Here is a 23,561-nt window from a genome sequence, read left to right on the forward strand (position 1 = left end):
TCTGTATATCTGTATCTATATATCTTCCATATATATATATATATATATATATATATATATATATATATATATATATATATATATATATGGAACTAACTGCACGCCTTCAAAGAACAGAATTAATTTGCATGCATCATGTTTTTTATGAACCAGTTTTAACACTCCCGCTTTTAATGCGAGCTGTAATTATGAAAATATTTTTTTATTAGCATTTATTATTATTATTATTTGAATTACAGTGACTATACCGCTGAAAAAATAAAGTACGTTCCTCAAAGTTAATTTTGCACATTTATTTCTTAACAGTAGTGCACTCAGGATTTAATCTTGGGGGGGGGGGTGAGTTGAGTAGACGATTTGAGAATACACGCTACGCATTGCATCTGACCTAAGACTGAGCATTTGCAATGATCACTAATTCATAAGTAGTATAGAAATAGAAAACACGACACAACATAAATTTAAAAAAAAAAAGAATTTTAATTAGGAAAATATTTTTGGAAAAATTTCTTTAAAGTTTTTTTTTCCCTTTTTCTTTTTTTCTGGGGGGGGACGGTCCCCTTACCCCCCCTGGGTGCGCCACTGTCTCTTAATATAGTAACCTTTGTGATATATGCAATAAGCAGTGTTTAGGCAATTTTGAGTGGTTTTATCTTGACAGAGCCAAATAGTGTCTTGACTTCATCATATAACATAAAGTGGTGCCTCTTGGAATTCAGAATTCTGTAATAGTTCATGTCAGGCTGCACACGAACTCTCTTAATTTGTATTTTCAGTTTTTATATTTCAAAGTCTCCAGTATGAAGCCAAAATATTCACAAGGTCAGCAGAAATTGAATCAGTGCTTTAGTGGAGGAACCAGTAATGAGGATCACCAGTAAGCATCAGGGAAAATAATTAGGCAAAACTCTCCAGCTACTGGAAAAGTCTTGCCTAATAATTTTTAACTTTCGTGGTACTGGTAACCCTTTGTGAAGATTCCATGAATCATAAGATAAGGAATATGACAAGGATAATTATTTTACTGGAGCAGATATAGTAGTTCACCATAGAATTCTTGTGAAACGTGTAAGTATGGCTGTGTTTGAGGAAAATCTACCCACAACAGACTGGCCAGCCAAATTGAACGTGAGAGATGAAGTGAATAACATGTGGAATTGTTTCCAAGTCCAATAACACAGGCAGAGCAAAGATTATCGTAATTTGATCTTTTTCACTTCAGCACTACTAGAAAAGTGATAAGACAATATGACAAGGATAATTATTTTACTGGAGCAGATATAGTAGTTCACCATAGAATTCTTGTGAAACGTGCAAGTATGGCTGTGTTTGAGGAAAATCTACCCACAACAGACTGGCTAGCCAAATTAAACGTGAGAGATGAAGTGAATAACATGTGGAATTGTTTCGGAGTCCAGTATCACAGGCAGAGCTGAAAATAGTCCAGTGTGATGGAAGTTAATTCCCATGAAACTCGCCAGAAGTAAACCAGGAAAGTTTATCCTTTAGACTAGTTGTTCAGATGCTAGACCTACACCTTACTATAAAGCAATATTTTGAGCTTTGTCTCTATGCTTCAGTTTCACTACTGTTAGCAGGATAGTAGCAGATAAATATTACAAGTGAATACATAAATACTAAAGATGAGCCATCAATAAATGTTAAATCTATGCTAAAATGCATTTTCTAACACTTTTTATTCCCTACAGGAGCTGGAGCTCCTTTAGTCCTAACTTTTTGAAGCCAGTGGGCAGGCAATCACCATCTCTCAAGCCTTCTGCAACTGAGCTATCAGTGAATCCAAGTATTTCAGGAAAAAGAGTATGGCAGATAACTGATGCCACTTTATGCCCTTAAACCCTAACAATATTATTGTCTGTAACATAAGGATTTTTTGAATTAAAAACTGGCTTCCAGGAGAAAAACTTATTTGTCATGCAAAAGTTAGCTAACTTTGGAACAGAACTGGCTGAGGAAAGGCTCAGAAAATGTTCCCCTGATTGGCCTTCAGGCAGCCTAGTGCCATGGATGCAAATACCACTTAACTGCATTTTTTATTAAATTCATTAGGAATAATTAAAACTACCACATCATTCAGGATTTTGTCTTGCAATTACCTACCACCTGAAGTCAGCAGGTGGTAGATAATTTTCATTACTCAGTATAGCGGGGGGGGGGGGACTGATCTTTAAGGGTTTATGGATTATTTAATACTTTGCCTACTCATAGACTAAAGTGATATATGCGTTTACATTTAGTGGGAGAAATTAACATAAAAAATAAAATCCACAATTTAGTTTTAAAAGATTTGCAGTAAAAACAAAACACCAGCAATGTTTTATAGAAACCCTATATATATATATATATATATGACCTGCATAATTTTCAACACAAACTGCTGCATGACATTACCACACAAAGCAATTTTTGTAAACAGCTTTTGTTTTCATAGTCACGAAAGATGACTATGAAAGATGTTTGTTGCCTTTTTCCCAACAGAGAATCACAATATCTCTGCCATCATAAGAAGAAAGCGGTGTTAAGTGCAATTAAGCAGAATATGAGAGCATGTTACACTTCATCAGTGGAGAATAATTGCTAGCAAGGGAAGTGCTATTTATGTGATCTAAAAGGATGGCAATTATTTGATGAACAGTCAGCTGTGTAGCAAATAATTAAATAACGTAAAAGTGAACATCTCAGAGTTACTTTGGCACCTACTCTGCACAAGTTTGTTTTTATTATTATTATTATTTGTTGTTATTAAGATGGCTATGATGGTTAACAGGTACAACAGAAAGTGGAAGAACAATGCTTGTCACTTTTCAGTGGAACAGTACCTTTAGAAATAGATACAGAGCCAAAACACTGCATCTATGAGACAGAAGATGAAGTGAATCTGAAAAAGAGGGACTGTCTATAAGCTGAATTCTCCCCTCTGGACAGCATCAAGAATTTTTAAAGTTCTAGGCGCTCCACCCCAAATGTGAACAGTATTCCGAGCATGGGATTTGTATATATTTAAGAACTGGTTGGGTGTAAAATAGCACGACCCTGAGTAAAAGAGAATGCTATTTTTATGGATGCTGAAGAAGCTATGATGTGATGTGTTTGTGCCAGGAGAGACTGGAGGTGAATGTTAGACCAAGCAGAGAGATCCGACCTTGTCTGGTGATTTGTGTATTACTGAAGGTAAGGAAGGAATGTGAGCTGAGATTTCTTTTGCAAGAGAAGTCAAGACAGTTTTGGTGGCACTGAATGTGACCAGACTGTCTTTGCCTCATTGAAGGACAGTATGTAGGTCAATGTTTAAGGCATTATTTGTAGATGATCTTGATGCTGGGATATCTGTGCACTGCATGATTTGTCAAATGAGCAGGATGAATGGAGGGTACTATTATCAGTAAAGCTGTGGATAGGATTAGTGTGATTGAGAGTAGGTCATTTATGTAAATGAGAAAGAGGATGATAGGTGACAGGAGAGAACCCTGAGGTACTACTAAATTAGTGGTGAAGCTGGCAATCCAATTACAGAAGGATGGTAGGTAGACCAAAGAATGGCAGTTCATTTAGCAGACTTTGATGCCACACATCAAAAGCTATGGAAATGTCAAGTGAAAGCACAAGATTTGTACTTATTCTGTACAAATCCCAAATCAGTCCAATTTGAAATACTGCCTTTAAAACTTCTCTAAAAATTCTTGCTGTTCAAAAGAGAGCAGTTCAGTTGATTGACAACCACTCTCCTCTCTTTCCAGCCAATGTCTCATAAATTGTTAGTTTGGCTTCTCATGTGAGGGAACAATATAAAAAATCAAGAGAAAAAAAAACTTATGATTAATCACTGCAACTAGTATTCCTCCACAGTGTAGCAAATATGATAACTTCTGGATGGAATGACTTAGTTTTGATCCCTGTCGTATCATGGGAGGAAAATTCATACAGACTTTTCAACTTAAGGCAAGTTAACTAGTCTCAAACAGAGCAGAATTCCCCTCCTAAAATCTTAGTTTTCACTACAAAACATTGAAACATTAGAGAACACACACACACATACACAATCTATAGACAAAGCAGAGGATTCGAGTCACTGTCATCATGTAATATCCTCTGACAGATACATTCATTACCTGATCAAGAGGGTATTCATAAACAACACAGCACTCTGCAACTAAGAGTATTATCTAAAAGGTTATTTAATGAATTAGCTCTAATTCAGGAAAGTTCATCTAGTTCTAAATCAGAACCAAGATCAACTCTTACTACAGCAAACATCGTTATAGTGAGGTCTAACAAAAAGTTGGTCTATTCTAAACTTCGATACCATCAAATGTTACTAAGGAAATTCACTATAGCAAACCTTTCATTATGACCTCCTCTACAAGTTTTGTGATGAGAATCAACTGTTGGAAACTTAGTGTGTATAAACTGCGAAATTTATGCCAATTTCATATTTCAAACAATTTTTTATAGTTATATATATATTTATTTATTTATAGGTGAACAGGGATGGGATGAAAAGTATACACTTGGTGAGGAAATTTTAAAGGAGTCTCAGAGATGAGAAGACTGGAAGTGGTGAAGAGGTGCCTGAAATTTGAGGTCACTCAAATTTCATTATTTGATTTTTATTATGGCAGAGGCTCTAAAATATTATTTCATACACTGAGGAGGAACCCTCAAATTATGTAAATCTATATATTCCATATTTTAAAGGAATTTCAGAAGAAATAGCAAGATTACTTTCTAGGATTAACTAACAAGTCTCTTTCAATTTAGTTCGCAAACTTAATATCTTCTTTATATCTCCTAAAGATAAATATCCTCCTATTTCTTATCCTGGAGTTTACAGAATCCACGGCTTTTGCAGCTTAAAAAACCCAACAAATCTGATTTAGCAAACCATACGTTATCTACAAAACACGATTCCATAGAACAAAAACCAAAGTGTTACACAAAAGTTATCCTCTTCTGGAAAGACTGTACAAAGAAAGCTGTGAAGCACACATTCACAACCCAAACCTGAACAAAAACTGTTGCCTAAAACTTTCTCAATTTTGGGAAGTTATATTGACTAATACAGGGTGTTTCAAAAAAAATGACCAATTTCAAATAATTATATTTAATAATGAAAATGTGGTACAGTTACAAAATAAATTACCAAGTGCGGTTGTCATATCAGACTCTGGGCCAAGACCATTCACACGGTACAAGTCGCATTCATTTGTGGTTCGTGGTTGCGGAGATATACAATTTTCAAATCGGGACATTCTTTTTGAAACATTAATGATACATTAATGTACCTTAATAAATTTTGTACATTAATGATATTGGGAAGGATTTGACAAGTGACATACAGGTATTTGCTAATGATGCAAAGATAGGCAGGGTAATCATGAATGCTGCTGATATGCAGAATGATTTGAATAAGCTGGAATTGTGGTTGCAGAACGATTTGAATAAGCTGGAATTGTGGGCATGGGAAAATGGGTGTCAGTTCAATGTCAGTAAATGTAAAGTCATTCACTTTGGCATGATTACCTATCCAATGTCGTATTATATTGGTGGGATTAGGCTAGAAGAAACTGATGAGGCTAAGGATCTTGGGGTGTTAATAGATAGGAAGTTGAAGTTCAGGGGCCATGTGGCAAAGATTGCAAATACAGCTCAAAAGATAATTGCAATGCTCAAACGAACGTTAAAGATAAGGATATTATTTTGCCTCTTTACAAGGCCTTGATAAGACCTCACTTGGACTGTTGTGCGCAGGTCTGGTTTCTGATGTGATTCTGATATATTGGAGAGAATACAAAGGCGAGTGTTAAAAATGATTGTGGAATACCTGAATTACCTGAAGACAGGTTGAGAATTTGTAGATTGCAGACACTAGCAAACAGGAGAAAGAGGGGTGATATGATTGAGACTTACAAACTGCTGAAAGGGTCATACAGGATTGCAATTGATGGGATTTTTCAATTTATGGAGGGTGGAGAAAGGACGAGAGGGCATCCTTGGAAACTGACTAAGAGGGTGGTGCGTGATTGGAATGGATTGCCATTGGATGTTGTGAGTGCAAGCAGTGTGAATCAATTCAAGAATAAGTATGATAGCTGGTGTGTGTGTAGTAGTATGTAGCCTCCCTCGATGAGTCTCTGACTCCCTGGAGGTCTCTTAATAATAATAATAATAAACACCCTGTACTTACCATTTATGTGTTCCTTAATTTGTAATTAATTGTTTATATTTAAACAATTTTTGCATTAATATATTTAAGTATAATTTATTATTTTATTGCAATTTATTTGTATATCTATTAATGCAGATGAGCTATTCTCCTGTAGCTGATAGTGCACATAATATCACACACTTTCAATTGAATTGTTGTTCACTTTTTTGGTTTTCCTATAATTGTATTGACAATGGCTATGAAACTTAGCCAAAATTGTACAAATAAAAAACATTTAAATTAACATAAGTGATTCCATCATTAATATGTTATGATGTATTCTTCCTCTTACTGATCATCTCAATTTTTAGAACTAAACATATATATGTTCATATAAACAGACTCTACAATCTAAGTCAACTGTAAATGTGAATCCAAATAATGTTAATAATATTCCAGTTTATTTCAAGCGGTCCACCCATGTTCATAGCATAAAAAATGTACAATGTACACATGATACTTGTGAGCATTGCTGTCATGTTGATTTGTCACTCAAGGTGGTAATATTAGAAATGATAATCAAGCTCTGCCCATAAATCAGTGGGAATAACTGAGAATTTACAAAAAAAAATGGCGACTGATTTAAAAAAAATTTTTTTTTAACAAATTTGTTTAAGCTTAATGCAATATAAAATATTTTTATTGCAATTTTGTTCCTCTACAATTCTTAGAGCCTCCGTAACTTAGTCAGTATAGACAAAGCCCTTTAGTCGGAAAGGGCTTTGTCTATTCGATTCCTGTCCATGACGCGAGGAACTTTTATCTGGTCTCTTTCGACTAAAGGTGAGTTAGCCAGTCTCATATAGAGGTAGAGGGGTTTTTTTTCACCTGGAAACTCAAGTTTTTCATCCCTGAGAACACAAACCAGCCCCATGAACATGGATCTACATGTCAAAAAAAAAAAAATTATATATATATAGGAAACTTTTCCCCTGTACTTGGTTCTTGGGGCTCTCTGTGCAGTATTAGCCCCAGTGTTGTGTTATGGATAGATCCATAATTGCAAACCTTCACCTAAGATGATGATGATGATATAATTCTTGTGGAACCTTTGAAGAGAGTTTGCAGAATCCACTTTGGGAATTACTGCATTAGATCATGATACTGATGCTAAGGACCTTGACATGGAAATAGAGGTTATGGTTCCAAATTTAAAGCTCTGATCAATCTTCATATGGATTTGGTAACCTGATTTAGAAGGGAGTTCAGAGAAAATTGACTAAGGTGGTATCTGGTCTTCAGAATGTGTGGCATGACGGAAGATTGAGCAAATGCAATTTCCAGGGCCTTGTGAATAGGAGGAAGAGAGGAATTTTTTTTTTCTTTAGCAAGGGAGTGAAGCAGTGGTGGCTTGTACATAAGAATTGCACCACCCCCAAGGAAAAAACGAAAAAAATAAATTTTGTTTGTGTTTATAAATAATAACAATGCTTACAACATTATACAAATGCAATACAACATGTTAAAGGTTACAGCTTATGTTTCGACATTGATTGAATAGTTAATAATTGGAATTGTTTGATTAACACTTTAGATTACGAAACAAATGCACTGCGATCTAACGCAGTGTCGGAATTATCACATTCAGTCAGTTCCAGCTAGACTCGCTGATATTCGTTTGCACTTGTTACTGCATGTAACAAGTGAATCTGACACTGCTCGTTGAGCAGTGTTGTTACAGATAAATTGTATGCTTGCATGCATTACTTCTTCAGATATGAAACTATTATTATTGGTGTGTGTTCGTGGTGAGGGTGAAATATTTTTGGTAAATCTTATTTTATACTGTTAAAATAACATAATTATTTATTTATTATAAATACAAGGCTGAATTATGATGAGTGTCACTATTGAAAATACGAAAAGAATTATATTTTCTCAATTATCGTTACACGAAACAAATGCACTGCGATCTAATGCAGTGTAGGAATGTCAAAACAGACACTGCTCAATGAGCAGTGTCGCTACAGATATATTGTATGCTTGTGTGCGTATTTCTGCATACGTAACTTTTATTATTGGTGTGTGTTCGTAGTGAGGATGAAATATTTTTAATAAAACAATTTTTGTAATATGTAAATTTACTTATTAATAAATTGGTTACTGATTAGGAAAAAATGAATTATTTTTTTCTTATTTTGTATATGCAGCACACCCCCCACTTAAAATTTTCACCAGCCACCACTGGAGCGAAGAACAGAATTTTTGCACGGAGAGTGGCTGGCAAGTGAAATGCACTGCTTGAGAATGCAAACACATTGAGTAGCATGGTGTGATGAGCTTTGTGTGCAAGATGCATGTATCTCTCGCAATGAGTTTTGACTTCATGGATGTCTAGTGTTAATAAATGTGGGTCTTCTGTATATTGAGGACCATTAGTACAGTTAGTAAAAGTAACTATGCAATTTAATTCAAATTTTATTGTATGAACATTTTGACAATCAGAATGTATAATACAACTTCAAAAATATACAAAAATGCACAAAGCTCTTATGCTACTAGTTATATTAAGTAAGAATATTCTGCTGTAAAAACGCACTTTTTTTTTTTTTTTTTGAAAATTAACTGTAAAGAGTTCCATTACACAACTAAGATGGCTGTGATGGAGTGTAGTTTCCTGAGAAAAAGCATTATTCATTTTCTTGTCCTCACTAATTTTTAAAGCATATTGGTGCAATCATGGAGATTCTTTCAATAGGTCCAACTATTTAACAAATCTGACAATTTTCTGCTTGCTCGGAATAATACTAACTCTTGTCATGCCCAGATATACAACCTATCTTATGTGGTGTTTATTTATAGTTTAATTCTTGCAGCTTTTCAACCATACATGTACTTACTTAAAGTCCTCTTTAGTATAGGTTAACCAAGTGGAAGTTTTTCCACTTGGTTATACTATAAATTAAAGATAGAAAGAAATTATATATATATATACTTGGTTTAATCCTTTATCCAAGTGTAAGCAAACAAGTTTGTGCCTGAACTATTTTCAGGGCTGGGGCAACTTGTATAAAGAAGTTAAGACTTCACATCATTTTTAGTATCCCATAATGCAAAGCACATCTCCTTATGGACATGTATAATGCCATGCATTATGGGAACGGTCACTACCCAGACCGATTTCAACCTTTATTGAGGTATTTCAACCTCATTAGTGGGAGCCAGAGTCAGAGGTTGAAGTAATGAAGAAGTCTTATTTTCATATACGAGTAGCCAAAAGGCGTCACACCTTATTATATTAAAATACTGTGGATTAGGGAAAGTTGTTGAAAGTAAATCAAGTATATAATTTCTTGGTTTCTTTAATTTATAGTATAACCAAGTGGGAAAACTTCCAACAACTTTTATACGAGTTGTCCCAGTCCTGAAAATAGTTCAGGCACAAACTTGTTTGCTTACACTTGGATAAAGGTTACACCAAGTATATAATTTCTTGGTATCGTTAATTTATCCTCACCAACTTGTTCTGCATAAATATATATATATAAAATAAATCCTCTAACACTTTTTAATTTCCAAAGGGAGTTTGACAGAGCTCTTTTAGCCCAAATTAACTTTCTGGAAATTGGTGTTTGGTATCTCCACCTTTAGCTTTCATCAATAGCCGAACACATGGCTATCAATGAGGTAAAGGCATCAGAGCCAAAGTATACAACAATATCAATTCATCTAGATGCCATCATATGATCATAAATAACAACATATGTTGTCTGGAATAGTTCACGTTTTATGGATTTTCTGAAATGCTGGGTTAAAGATCTAAGCTTCTGAAAGAGGGGAAAACTCTATGCCAAAAACTGAACAACTTTGGAAAAGACTGAAATAATGGACCTAGAAAAGCTTAATTGGCAACTAGAATCAAACATACAATCTTTTTTCTGGTAATCTAGCGTTATAAAACCAGACGTGCTCCAGCATTAGCACTATCAACTCATTTAGCTGCTATTTGAAGAAAATATTTTAATAAAAGAAGAATTATTTTCCATTGATAAAAGTATTTTCTAACACACCAACTATCTAGATGACTTATGGAATTTCTGATTTTTTTTTTTAATGTGAATCCTATCTGTAAAAGGTTATAAATATATCATTAATTTAGCAGTTATTGGACTGAATTTCATAATCCATTGGCAAAAAAAAGTGCTTTTTAAAGACACTTCAGCCCTCCAATTAGTGAAGTGATGAAAATTACCTATCACCTAAAGAGTTATCCAAATATCATGTGGCAGTACATAGGCCAACAACACAACTACCAAAAACACCTTTGGAAGATTTTGTAACAGTCATCTCAGCAAGTGGTGGAAAAAAAAGTTTGGCATCACTGGCTGGAATGCAGTACAAAGTGCAAGCAAGAAGGGTACTACTATGGTAAGGAAGGCCAAATCAGACTATGAGAAAGAGAATTAGCCAAACAGGCCAAAGTGAATCCAAAAGAGTTTTTTCATTATGTAGCAAGTAAGAGGAAAAATGACTATGGTAGAATAATTTTAAATAATGCTCATGGTAGGAAAGCGACTGATCCAAAAGAAATAGTTGAGTTACTGAGTGATCATTTTGTAAAGGGGTGTATCATCCAGGTGGCGATTTTACAGTTGCTGATGTTACAGAGATGCATATCGACATTGAGGTAGATGAACGGCAGGTGTTCAGCATATTAAAAAAATATGAATGCAAACAAAGCAGTGGGACTGGATGGCATATCATCCCATGTACTATGTAAATGTGCAAGAGAATTGGCACTACCTCTGATGAAGTTGTTCACTCTATGTTTCATCTCTGGCAGGATTCCAAGGGAGTGGAAAGAGGGTAAGATAGTACCATTGCATAAAGGTGCTCCAAGACAGAGGTAGCAAACTATAGACTGGGAGTGGTTATTAAAGTATTAGAAAAGTTGGTGAAAGGTAAAATACAACAGTGGGTGGATAGGGATGCAATACTTTATAGTGGGCAGTATTATGGCTTTGTAAAAGGTAGGTGATGTCTTACTAAGTTATTCATATTTTACAATAAAATAATAGCAGAATTGGATAAAGGTAATGGTTACACAATGATACTGCTCAACATTGTCAAGGCATTTGACAGAATACCACAGGGAAAACTATTACAAAAACTGGTGCAAATGGGAATGGATATGAGGCTAGTGGCATGGATTGGGGGGTGGGGGGAGATGGCTGACGGACAGTCACCAGAGTAGTATATGGTGGATGGAGTCTAGGAGAATGATGGTGAGTGACTAGTGGAGTACCTGAGGGTTCGGTACTAGGGCCACTACTCTTTAATTTGTATATCAATGACACAGGAAAAGATTTAAGAGAGGATATTCAGTTGTTTGATGATGCAAAACTGGGGAAAGCAATAGTTGATAAAGGTGATGTAGATATCCTGCAGGATGATTTAAATAAACTGATATTGTGGACAAAGGATAATGATTGTCAATTTAATGTTGCAAAATGTAAGGTTATGCTATTCAGGTTGAAAATGTTGCATATGGTATATCATATTGATGAAGCTAGGGACTTAGGGATAATGGTGAACAAAGAGTTCAATTTCAGAGGGCATATTGCAAAAGTTGGTAAAATAGCTCAAAGGATTATTTGGATGTTGAAAAACATGCTAACAAGTAAAGATAAGGAAATTATTATCCCTCTTTATGTGGCTGAATCAGGACAGGTCCAAGAGTATCTGATGCCCCAAGGCAAAGAAAATTTAGGTGCCCCTATACATTGTCTCTATATGTATTTTGTCATACTCACACAAGCACATGTACACCTACAAATGTGGATATTTATAAAAATAAATAATCGCCCCTAGGTGATTGCCTAGGTTCGCCTAATGATAAAACCGGCCCTGGGCTGAATGATTCAGCCCAGGCTGTATGATTCAGCCACATCTTGGCTACTGCAAACAGATTTGATCGCCTGGGTGTCTTGGGGACCATGAGATAGTCAAAAAGATTCAGATACGAGTGACCAAGATGGTGACAGGTCTGTGGAATACTCTCTACAAGGCCAGGTTGAAGGTTTATGGGTTACAAAGTTTAGCTGATAGGCGGAAAAGAGGGGACATGATTGAAACTTTTAAGATATTAAATGGGTTTTATAAAATTGATGCAAGTGATATTTTTTCAATATATGACAAATAAAGAACTAGGAGCCACCTGTGGAAGTTGTGGGGACCAGATTTTTTGCATGGAGAGTGGTGAGTGAGTGGAATGGATTTCCAGAATCAGTTGTGAGTTCCCTGACAGTGAATGAATTCAAGGAGAGGTATGTTAGGATTTGTGTGTATGATGGTTGATTTGGGTCTCCTGTGATGAGTCTCCAAGACTCCCTGGAGATGTCGTAAATAATAATAATATGAATAGCAAGTCTGAAATTTCAGGAGCCATCCCTTGATAAACACTAAAATGAATTTTGAGTTGTAATGAAAAAAAATAGAGAAAGACTTAAATTTTACACAGTCAATTTCATCTGATTTACAGGATCAAAATGGAGAAAAACATACTAATAGAAAAAGGATAGAAGAAATTGTGCAGAATTTTTATAATGATTTCTATGCAACTAAGTGCCAAGTTTCAGAACCGATCATTCCAAAACCAAGTAATATACCAAATGTACTTCCAGAAGAAATAGAACATGCCCTTACGAAAATGAGTAAAGGTAAAGACTCAGGACTTGATCATGTTAAGGCTGAAGAAATCCAACAAGGTGGACCAGCTAATTTCAAAGCATTGGCTGCCAGATTCACATGGTACTTCAAAGAAAGAAAGAAAGATTCCAGAGGAATGGAAGACCTCAAAAACCATACTTCTATTCAAAAAAGGTAACAAAGAAGACATAAAAAACTATCGTCCAATCTGTCTACTCTCTCGCATATATAAAACCATGAACAGAGTAATACTGAACAGAATCCAAAACACTCTCGAAGACAACTCCAGTAGAGAGCAGGTAGGATTCAGAAGAGGCCTCTCCACAAGAGATCATTTTACAACTAACAGAAAAATGCAGAGAATACTGAATCCCTCCATGTTTCCTCTTTATTGATTTTAAAAAAGCATTTGATACCATAGAACACAATGCAGTCATCAGCACCTTACTGGAAATAAATGTGGACCCTACTTACATCCACATGATAAAAGAAATTAACAAAAATCAGACCACACAAATAACCCTATTTGATCAACCTATAAATATAGATATAAAGAAATGGGTCCGTCAAGGCGATGTGATCTCCCCAAATCTATTTACCAGCACTTTAGAATATATTTTGAAAAAAATAGACCTAAACGGAGGAATAAGCATAGATGGTGAAAAACTACAAATCCTTATGTTTGCCGATGATCTAGTACTGATTTCCCACAACCCAAAAGACCTAGAAGAAATGGATGAAAAAATATACACAAACAGCAGTAAGATAGGCTTAGAAATGAACTAGAAAAAACAAAATGGATCAAAAACATCTACACAAGTGACAATCACCTATGTATTGATAACATCCCTATAGAACAAGTTGACTCCTACAATTACTTAGGACAAACAATAAAAATGAATAATGATTTATCTGAAGAACTAGCAAAAAGAAAGAAAGCTGCATGGCTATCATTCAACAGACTAAAAGAAACATTTACTGATCCAAATCTTGACATCTCTGCGAAGGCAAAACTATTTAATAGTGACATTCTTCTATCACTCACATATGGATCAGAAATATGGAACATGACAAAAAAAGAAGAAGAAACTCTCAGAATAACTCAATTGCAATAGAACGCAGGATTTGTAACATCAGCAAAATGGAACATGTTAGAAACACGGAACTAAGAAAGAGATCAGGCATAAAAGATGTGGTAACTGCAGTATATGAAAGCAAGATGAGATGGGCAGGTCACATAGCCAGACTCGGCAGGGCTGCATTTACCATTAGGCACATTAGGCGCAAGCTGGGGGCCTCACTCTCTGCATGTCAGTGTCCCTCCCATTAATTTATTATCTTACAAATTATTAATTTGTAAGATATTCCTTTCCTTCTTTTGTTTGAAGTTAACTCTGTGTACACTCTGAATATGTATCTAGATTGAAAAATGCATGCTTAATAACCCCCCCACACACACACACGCACCCAATCTGATACTTATATTGAGCTATATGTTTTAATTTTATTATTTGGTAATAAACATTTTTAAAAGAAACTCTAGAATAAAAGACTGGGAAATACACTTATCCTTTTTAATAAGATATCTGTATATTATATTAATTTATATATTTATATTAATAAATATATTTATATTAATTTGTATATTTAATTCTATATTAATTATATATGAAATTTTTATTGATTTATATTAATGATTATATTCAGTGTTTTTTTTTGGGAAAAAAAGTGTCGATACTCACCATGAAGATGTTATTACAGCAACTTCCACACTTTTAACATATCCTCTAATATACCCTCGTCGTCTCTAGATCGCTTCCTGCTTTTGGTATCAATTGCAGAATGATGACCTCAGCCAAAGATGTGACAAAGTATTCAAGAAAACTTTCTCTAATGTTTCGTTTTTTGCTTCAGATTTTATTTTTTGGCACGCTTTGTGCGCTACACTCTCCTTATGATTGTAAATCTTTTTTTTTTTTAATGACATTAACTGTTGTTTGCAAGATTCTCCAAAATGACTGATTTTATCATTTGTCCACTCCACTGAAATTTTCGTTTCCATGTGTTTATCGACGGCAAGACTTCTGACATCACGACACACTTTACACCCCAACAATTTATTCTTGACAGCCACTCGTTTCTCTCGCAGAAGTCATTTTTCTGCAAAAGTGTCCAACATTCGGGCCATTATCAGAATCTGCTTCCTTTTGACCACATGGATCTTTGATCTTGGTTTCGTGATCTTCTTCACCAAGTGTATTTTCGGTGCTAGTTTTCTGTTTTACAGGATCATAAGTAGATTCAAAAATTTCTACTTCTTCAGCCTGCCTTTTTTTACTCATTGGCATAAAGTAACTACTAATTTTACTAATTTTGAACAATTATTGCACTGATTTAACTTACATTAATTCAAAACTCACGTGAATACCTGCCTGTTGCAGAGTGAATATAGAACTGATAAACCGATATTGGAAGCAATCAGAAACGAGCACAACTTCCTGTTTCGGGTTGTGTACCAACCTATGAAACAGAAAAGCAGGGTACCAACTTATAAGTAATCAAAGCTGAAAATTTAAAAAATTCAATTCGTGAACACAGTACCATCTACTGGAATATTTATAATACATTTTGCTGTCAATAAATCGCAATTTTTTAAAAACTGAAGAAAAAAGGTGCCAGTACTACGTACCACCAGAAAAAAAAGCACTGATTATATTAATGCCATTTTAATGCTTAGTTGTATTTTTGATTATTAAACAAGTTTCATCATTTGATGCAGGACTTGCTTAATGGAAGACAGAAGTGGCATGAAAAAAAAAAGTGTGTTTAATGTCTAGAGCAGGGTTCCCAAATCACCTTACTCTATTCATGGTACTAATGTGCTATAAATTTCTAATCTTTTCAGTGGGATTATCATTAAAAAATGCTGTAAACTGTCTTAGTATACTATCTTTAATGTTTCTAAAGCATTAATGTGATTTTGTTTCAGGAATATTGAATATATATCCAGATACTTGATATTTGTGGTTAATTCCAATGGGACTTTATTACTAACTATTATAATAACGGAATTAACTCATGTAAATTATTCTTTATTCGTAGAATTTTCACCTGAGTATCACAGGCATCATCAGTACAGGTACAAGGCTAAAATGGGACTGATACTGTTATAAATACAAACTGTTTTGAATAATTATTCAAACTTGCATATTAATATTTGCAAAAGAGACATTTAAAAAAGTAACATAAAAACAAAAGTTTATTTACACAAGTCTATTTTGCTTGTTTTGATATGAAACAAGTAGGCTATTTTTCATGCGAGAATCGCAAAATTTATTTGAATTGAGGACTGACTTGAAAAAAGAAGTGAAAGCATTTTGCAACTTTACCTGAGATTTCAAAATAGCTACACAACATTCCTAACTGTATCATAAATGAACAAAAAAAAGTGACCTACTTTAATTATCCATACTAATTTTAAACAATTAAGAAATAGCCTATTTAATAACACAAGAAAATGAAATAAATTGATGGACATTTATAGTTATAAATGAAGATTTATTATGAATATATATATGTACACAAATACATTATTGAGAAAAAAAATTGATACAGATTTCTTTTTTCTTTATGGTAATGTTTTTAGAGAACAGTATTATCTTTATTCCTAAGCTCAGGAGAATCAATTATTTTAAATCCAAATGATTTAATTTCAAAAAACAGATGGCATGATGTGCCCTGAAAAAAAAATACACACATTAAAGAAAAATAAATATTTCTCCATTAATGCATTCTGTAATGAATTATTACAATACCAGAAATTTATATATTTTTGTTTAGTTTTTTTAAACTGTCATTTCTTGTTTTATTATTATTATTAACATTTCACCTCCATGGAGTCAGAGACTCATCATGACAGGTACACACTATTGCACACAATGCTCATCCAATTATGCTTTAAACACTGATTCAATGTGTCTACACCTACAACACATTCAGGCAATGCATTCTACTCACCAACCATTCTCCATGCAAAGAACCTACTCTTCACTCCTCTGTTCACATCCTCCTTATACAGTTTCCAGCAATGGCCTCTTGTTCTACTCCCATCTCCCATTCTATGAAAAATCTCTTCCATGATGACCCGATAACAACCCCAACTAGCTTACATGTCTCAATCATATCCCCCCTACTATTCACGAGGCTCTGCAACTTACGTTCTCTCAATCTGTTCTCATATTCCACATTCCAAAGACCACTGACTACCTTTGTGAATCTTCTCTTTCCAACATATCCTCATCACCATGAAAACCTGGCGATCAAATCCATGCACAATAATCCATATGAGGCCTGATACAATGGAATCATAACCTCTATTTCTGCATGTCAGAGTCCTCCGCATCATTGCCATTATCTGATATGAATTCACAACTTGTGCAATGTGACCCCTAAATTTCAGGTCCTTGTCCATCATCACTCCTAGATCTCTCATCTCCTCTACTTCCATTAAAGTTTCCCCACCAAGTGTATACTTTGCATCCCATCGATGCTTACCAAATCTAAAAACCTTACACTTTGCAACATTGAACTGACAGTTCCACTTACCTGCCCATTCATGCAATCTATTCAAGTCCTCTTGTAAGGCAATAACAGCTGTTGATTCTGCATTGCTCTCTCCAGTTTTGCATCATCTGCAAACAGTTGATATTACTAGTTAAACCCAATATCATTAACATACAAATTGGACAACAGTGGCCCCAAAACTGACTCCTGCAGCACACCGCTAGTGACATTTCTCTTTCGAGATACCACATCTCCATATACAACTTTCTGATACCTATCTGACAGCCAGTCACTGATCCAAAGCAGAAGTCTGTTATCCAATCCCATCTGTTTTCAATTTATTTAAGAGCTTGTCATGTGGCAGTCTATCAAAAGCTTTTGCAAAATCTAAGTACACCACTGTATATGCATCTCCTCTGTCCAAGGTATTTGTCACCTTGTTATAGTACATAAGTAAGTTAGTTAAACACGATATCCCCTTTCATCACAATTCCAGATATACAGACTTCTACAATTTGAAGCTACAGCCTTATCACCACCTTTATGCAGTGGAACAATTTTATCCCCTTTCCACTCCCTTGGAACCTGTGCTGCTGTAAGATTTGTTAAACAGGCATTCCAGTTCCACAGAACATTCCCTTAAGATGCATAGCCATCCCCTCCTTTGTCCTCTATACTTAATTTCCTCATGATTCCACCCTGATCAAGATGAAAAACACCCTTATAAATTGATCACTGAATACCTCAACAATGTCTTCTGCAGCAGTTACTATTCTACCACTTTCATCCCTTAATTTCATCTTACCATGATCATTTTTCCTTCTACTTGGCACATATCTAAAAAACTTTCTAGGATTTTTCTTTGCCTGATTTGCCAATTTCTGCTCATATTCTACCTTTGTTTTCCTTACTAACTGAGTCACTCTCCTGGCTTGCTCTTTATACTCTTCATGTGACTGATTATTACCATTATTCATCTTGTATTTCGTCCAAAGTACAGTAGAATCCACTTATTGTGATCATGGATAATATTATCAATTGGCTATTGTTATCAAAATCAGTCAGTCCCAAAACACATCATTTAAAATGAATTAAAAATAATCCATCTATCATAATCAAAGTTCTGGTTATTGTTATCAAAATCCTCGAATGTTTAACCTTTTGCATCTCAGAATTCTAAGAAATAAGGGTTAATCAGGAGAAAATTTGACATTTCGCTCTCTTTCAGTAAATGAATTTGACTTTAAGTGCTTGTTAAAAGAGCCCTTAGCATTATGGCAGAAGCAAGTAAAAAACAAAGATTTATCTTTTCAAGAAAAGGAAAGAATTTTGAAGTGCTATGATAAGTTGCCCAAAATGAATCAGTGTAGTGCAGCTGTACATTTAAAAATTTCACAACCACTCTTGTGTAAGATCTTAAAAAACAGGTCAAAGATTTAAACTTCAGCTCTTATTAATGAGCATATGGATCAAAAGAGAATCCAATCTGGTAAGGATACTCAAGTTGAATCAGCATTAAAAATTTGGTTTAGTAATGTTCGTGAAAAGAATGCTTCGATTAATGGGCCTTTGATGCATCAAAAAGCAGAACTTGCAAAAACAATGGGCAAAACAAATTTCATCGCAACTGATGGGTGGTTTAACAGGTGGAAAAAGCGAGAGAATATTGTGTACAAGCATATTCATGGTGAAGAAAAAAGTACTGACTTTTTTTTTTATCAGCTGAAGTGTGGATTAAGACCGAGTGGCCAAAAATTATTGCTGAATATTCTCCAATGCAGACAAAACTGGACTCTATTTTCATGCAATGCATACTTATTTTAAAATGAAAGTAAAAGGATTTAAATTTTGAAAAGAGCAAGTGACAGTTCTTTGTTGTGCTAATATGAAAGGTGAGAACAAGAGCTCCGTGATTGGAAAGAGTAAAAATTCTCGGTGCTTTAAAGGTGTCAAATGTTTGCCTGTTGACTACTGTTCTAGTGCAAATGCTTTGATGACTAATGACATTTTCAACAACTGATTAAGTGGGATCTTAAAGCGAAAATTTGTCTTGTTAGTAGACAACTGCACTGCACACACACACAAACAATTTATCGTTAAACAAAGTAATTTTCTTGCCTTAGAACACTACATCGTTAATTCAACCATGGGACCATGGCATCATAAGAGCTTTTAAAGCTTATTATTGCAGGGAAGTTTGTGTGAAAATTATAGCTGAACTTGATTATATAAAAGACCAATCTGATGTAAGTGCAATTGCAAAAAAGATTTCCCTTCTTGATGCATTGCATTCGGTAGCAATGTCATATAAGCAAGTCTCAGAGAAGACTATTGAAAACTGCTTCCAAAAAGGTGGATTTTTTAAGACAAACTCTGAAACTCCTTCTTCAGAAGAATTTGAATATCTTAGAAATGAAATTTTCTAAAAAGAAAAGAATAAAAAGAAAAAAAAAACAGACGGTATGTCAAAAGAAGAATTTGAAAGTTGGTTGGATATTGATAACAACATTGAAGTGGTGGCTACAATCTTGCAGACACTCCCATTATCAAATGCAAGCAAGTTGCTCAACATGACCTTTCCTTAGTAAACTTATGCTATTCATACATTCTTTCCATTCTGTGGAATTTTCCATGAGACTCAAATTATGTAGCTTGGTCAGGAACAGCCAGTTCAGCTGAACTCTCTTTTAGCATCCTTGCTGATATCCCATCAGTTTCTACTGCTGAATTCTTATTCTGTTTGTGCAACAGTTCTAGCAACTCCTCTTCACACACCTGAGTTTCTTCTTTCAGTGAAGAGGTGGCAGTAAGCTTGATATTGCATACACCAGGTTGATAATTTTTAGCAAATGGGCACTTTAGTTGAAAAATCTCATTGCATCTGCATTATATAGAATTTTCCTCACAGAAACTCGGGTATTTAATCCAGCAGCACAATAAACCCATGTAGAATACATAATTCAGATAATAATATATTGTTAGAGACCAAACGACGGCAGCAGTTGTCTCTTTGCTGATAACTATGAAATCAATGATAGTGGGCCATAGTGACGGGTAAGCGTGCACACTGGCTGCCAACTTTTCTTCAAAGACATAGTGAGGGGTAAAAGAGCTTTATGTATTCCCATTGGGAACAAAAGACATTATAGGATATATTTATTTATTTTTATATCTGGAATGATTACTTTGAAAGATTGCTGAATGAAACAAGCAGTGTCAAGAAACTATTTAAGCAGAATGCAATCTAGAAAACATATCAATACTAGAAGTAGAAAAAGCCATTAGACACCTCAAATGTGAAAAATAGCAGCTGGAGTAGATGATAATCAATCAGAATGCTCAAACATGACTACACAAATTAGAAAGGGTTTGGTCAAACAGCCAAATTCAGAATGATTAAAATAGAGCTCTTATAGTGCTCATCTATAAAAGTGAGAAAAAAAACTAAATGTGAGAATTAGAGAAATGTCCATGCTTAGTGTTCCAGGTAAAATTTATAAGAATTTAAAATTTTGCATATAACATATATGTTATATGCAAAACATACTTGAAAAAGATGCTAAGAAAAATTGTGAAAGAGAAACTTATGAAAGAACAAGCTAGCTTTCAGCCAGCATTTTTTTTTTTTCTCGCAACAAACAGTTCAGAAATTATTATTATTATTATTCAGGCCTCCATGGAGTCAAAAGACTCATCATGGGAGGTCGTTCTTAGGAACACAAAGTTTATCATACCACTCCATGAACTCATTAACTGTTCTTGCTCTAGCCACTCTCTCAGGCAATGCATTCCACGGTTCAACCACCCTCCACGCAAAGAAACCACTCCTCACCATCTTGCTCACGGCTTCCTTTCGCAGCTTCCAGGGATAGCCCTTTGTCATCGCTTTTTTTTCAGACCAAATTGGGGGAATGTAACAGGAATTTGTATTTAACTTTTGTAGATTGGTAAAAAAGTATGCAAAAAGGTGTCAAGAGTGCAGATGTTCAAAATTACAAGGAATAAATAGAATATTATATAGAATAATACACAGTACTTAAGGGTCAAAGCTTAAAGAGTGCTAAAGGGTCAAAGCTGTATAACTGAGAGGAATGAGGAGAACCAGGCAGGGGTACTATTCTAATGTCCAGTCCTCACCTTCTAGTGCATCCCATTGGAATCTGCCTGTATACTGAACGAATGAGGATGGGCTGCCCAAATTGTATTCTTATTGGCTTAAAGCAAACCAAGTTTGCACATGAAGTATCTTCACAACTAGGGTACTTATATATGGAGGCTAATGACGTCACATTAATTGCCTTAATATCCCACAATGCAAATCACACATCCTTTTGTGTGTGTATAATGCTATGCATTATGGGAAGGGCCACTACCCAGACCAATTTAGACCTTTACTGAGTTCTCATAATGCATAGCATTATACACACTTGAAAGGATAAGTGCTTTGCATTACAGGATATTACAGCAATTGGGTGGAAAGAGGGGAAAATAGTTCCACTGCATAAAGGAGGATCCAAGACTACTATTGCAAATTACCGACTGATCAGCATATCCGGAGTCGTTGTCAAGGTCTTGGAGAAAGTAGTCAAGGGAATGGCCCTTTGTCATCGCTTTTTTTTCAGACCAAATTGGGGGAATGTAACAGGAATTTGTATTTAACTTTTGTAGATTGGTAAAAAAAGTATGCAAAAAGGTGTCAAGAGTGCAGATGTTCAAAATTACAAGGAATAAATAGAATATTATATAGAATAATACACAGTACTTAAGGGTCAAAGTGCTTAAAGAGTGCTAAAGGGTCAAAGCTGTATAACTGAGAGGAATGAGGAGAACCAGGCAGGGGTACTAATCTAATGTCCAGTCCTCACCTTCTAGTGCATCCCATTGGAATCTGCCTGTATACTGAACGAATGAGGATGGGCTGCCCAAATTGTATTCTTATTGGCTTAAAGCAAACCAAGTTTGCACATGAAGTATCTTCATGTGCAAACTTGAAGTATTAACAAAATCATGAATCACAGTGAGTTTTGAAAGTACAGAGTCCGAATAATAATATAACTTTGTAGTGTAGCAACAAAATCGGACTGATACTAACTGTTGTAAGCAGTTTGGAAGAAGTTACAAATAAAAACCGGATGAAGGCAGTGAATAAATAAATCCATGGTGCATTAGTTTCATATTGACAACATTATATTGAATTTTGTTTGCTATAAAAAGATAAACATGATATGCAAGCTGGAATAAAATAAAAAATTTGAGCAGTCCCCTCCACCCTAATCATATTATGGGTAGGTTTGCTAGTAATAATAACTGTGATACATAAATAGTGTCTGTCATCAAAACATGATTTATCAGTCAAGTTTGGCTAACTGAAAGTTTTATATATGATATAACTGATTTACTTGGCTAAGAGACATATTTTTTGAAATAGATTAAATGACTATAAGCCAAGAGATAATCTTCTACAACCTTCTAAGAATAACTACAGAGTTTTCTAGAAATATTCAATTGTCTCTTTGTTCACTTCATCTTTTAATCCCTCGATTATATGGATTACCAAAAATTCACAAAGAAAATACTCCACTGAAACCAATTGTGGAAGACATTGATTCGCCTACTTATAAACTCTCAAAGTATTTAGTGAAATCCCTAAAATACTTATTCGGCTCGACCTCCCTCTCCGAGTGTCAAAAAATCTACATATTCAAAAAGAAGAAATTATGGCCAGTTTTGATGTCATTTCCCTCTGCATGAATGTGTCTACAGAAGAAGAGCTCTTACTGTTAAAAATAATATCAAAAAAATATCAAAAAAAAAAAAGTAATGTCTTTATTAACCCATTGTGTTAATTCTGGTTATTTCCAGTTTAAAGACACTATTTACAAACAAAACTTTGGTTTAGCCATGGGTAATCCTTTATCGCCCATACTGGCAAATTTATATTTGGAATCTTTTGAAAAAAAAGCTCTCTTCATTCCCATTAAAACGAAGATTGTGGAAAAGATATATCAATTATATCTTCCTAATGGAGTCATGGACCTGAGTCTTTAAAGAATTTCCTAGACCATCTTTAACACCCAAAAATCCAATTTTACTGCAGAATTAGAGATTGATGGCTCTTTTTTCC

At 34.7% G+C, this 23,561-nt stretch overlaps 1 protein-coding gene and 1 long non-coding RNA gene across 3 annotated transcripts in view; one reads left to right on the plus strand and one right to left on the minus strand.

Moving 5' to 3' along the window:
* LOC150109514 (uncharacterized) overlaps positions 1-23,561 on the plus strand; it is a 74,833-nt gene that overhangs the window by 48,173 nt on the left and 3,099 nt on the right. The window contains exon 4 of one of the 2 annotated variants that reach the window (XR_016550412.1): positions 4,500-6,901. The exons of the other annotated variant lie outside the window; for it this stretch is intronic. This is a non-coding gene — a long non-coding RNA (uncharacterized LOC150109514). Of the gene's footprint in view, positions 1-4,499; positions 6,902-23,561 lie in introns of those variants that run through there. 2 annotated transcript variants of the gene reach the window in all.
* The window catches only part of LOC150109515 (DNA repair protein RAD51 homolog 4-like), a 120,302-nt gene continuing 113,158 nt past the window's right edge, over positions 16,418-23,561 (minus strand). Inside the window, exon 8 of the mRNA XM_090413397.1 lies at positions 16,418-16,612. Coding sequence (XP_090269523.1) covers positions 16,517-16,612 — 96 coding nt within the window. The 3' untranslated portion in view covers positions 16,418-16,516. The remainder of the gene's footprint in view (positions 16,613-23,561) is intronic.

Source organism: Typopeltis vanoorti, chromosome 2, assembly GCF_054136105.1.
Source record: "Typopeltis vanoorti isolate ZY-2024b chromosome 2, IOZ_Tvanoo_1.0, whole genome shotgun sequence".
Taxonomy (NCBI): Eukaryota; Metazoa; Arthropoda; class Arachnida; order Uropygi; family Thelyphonidae; genus Typopeltis; species Typopeltis vanoorti.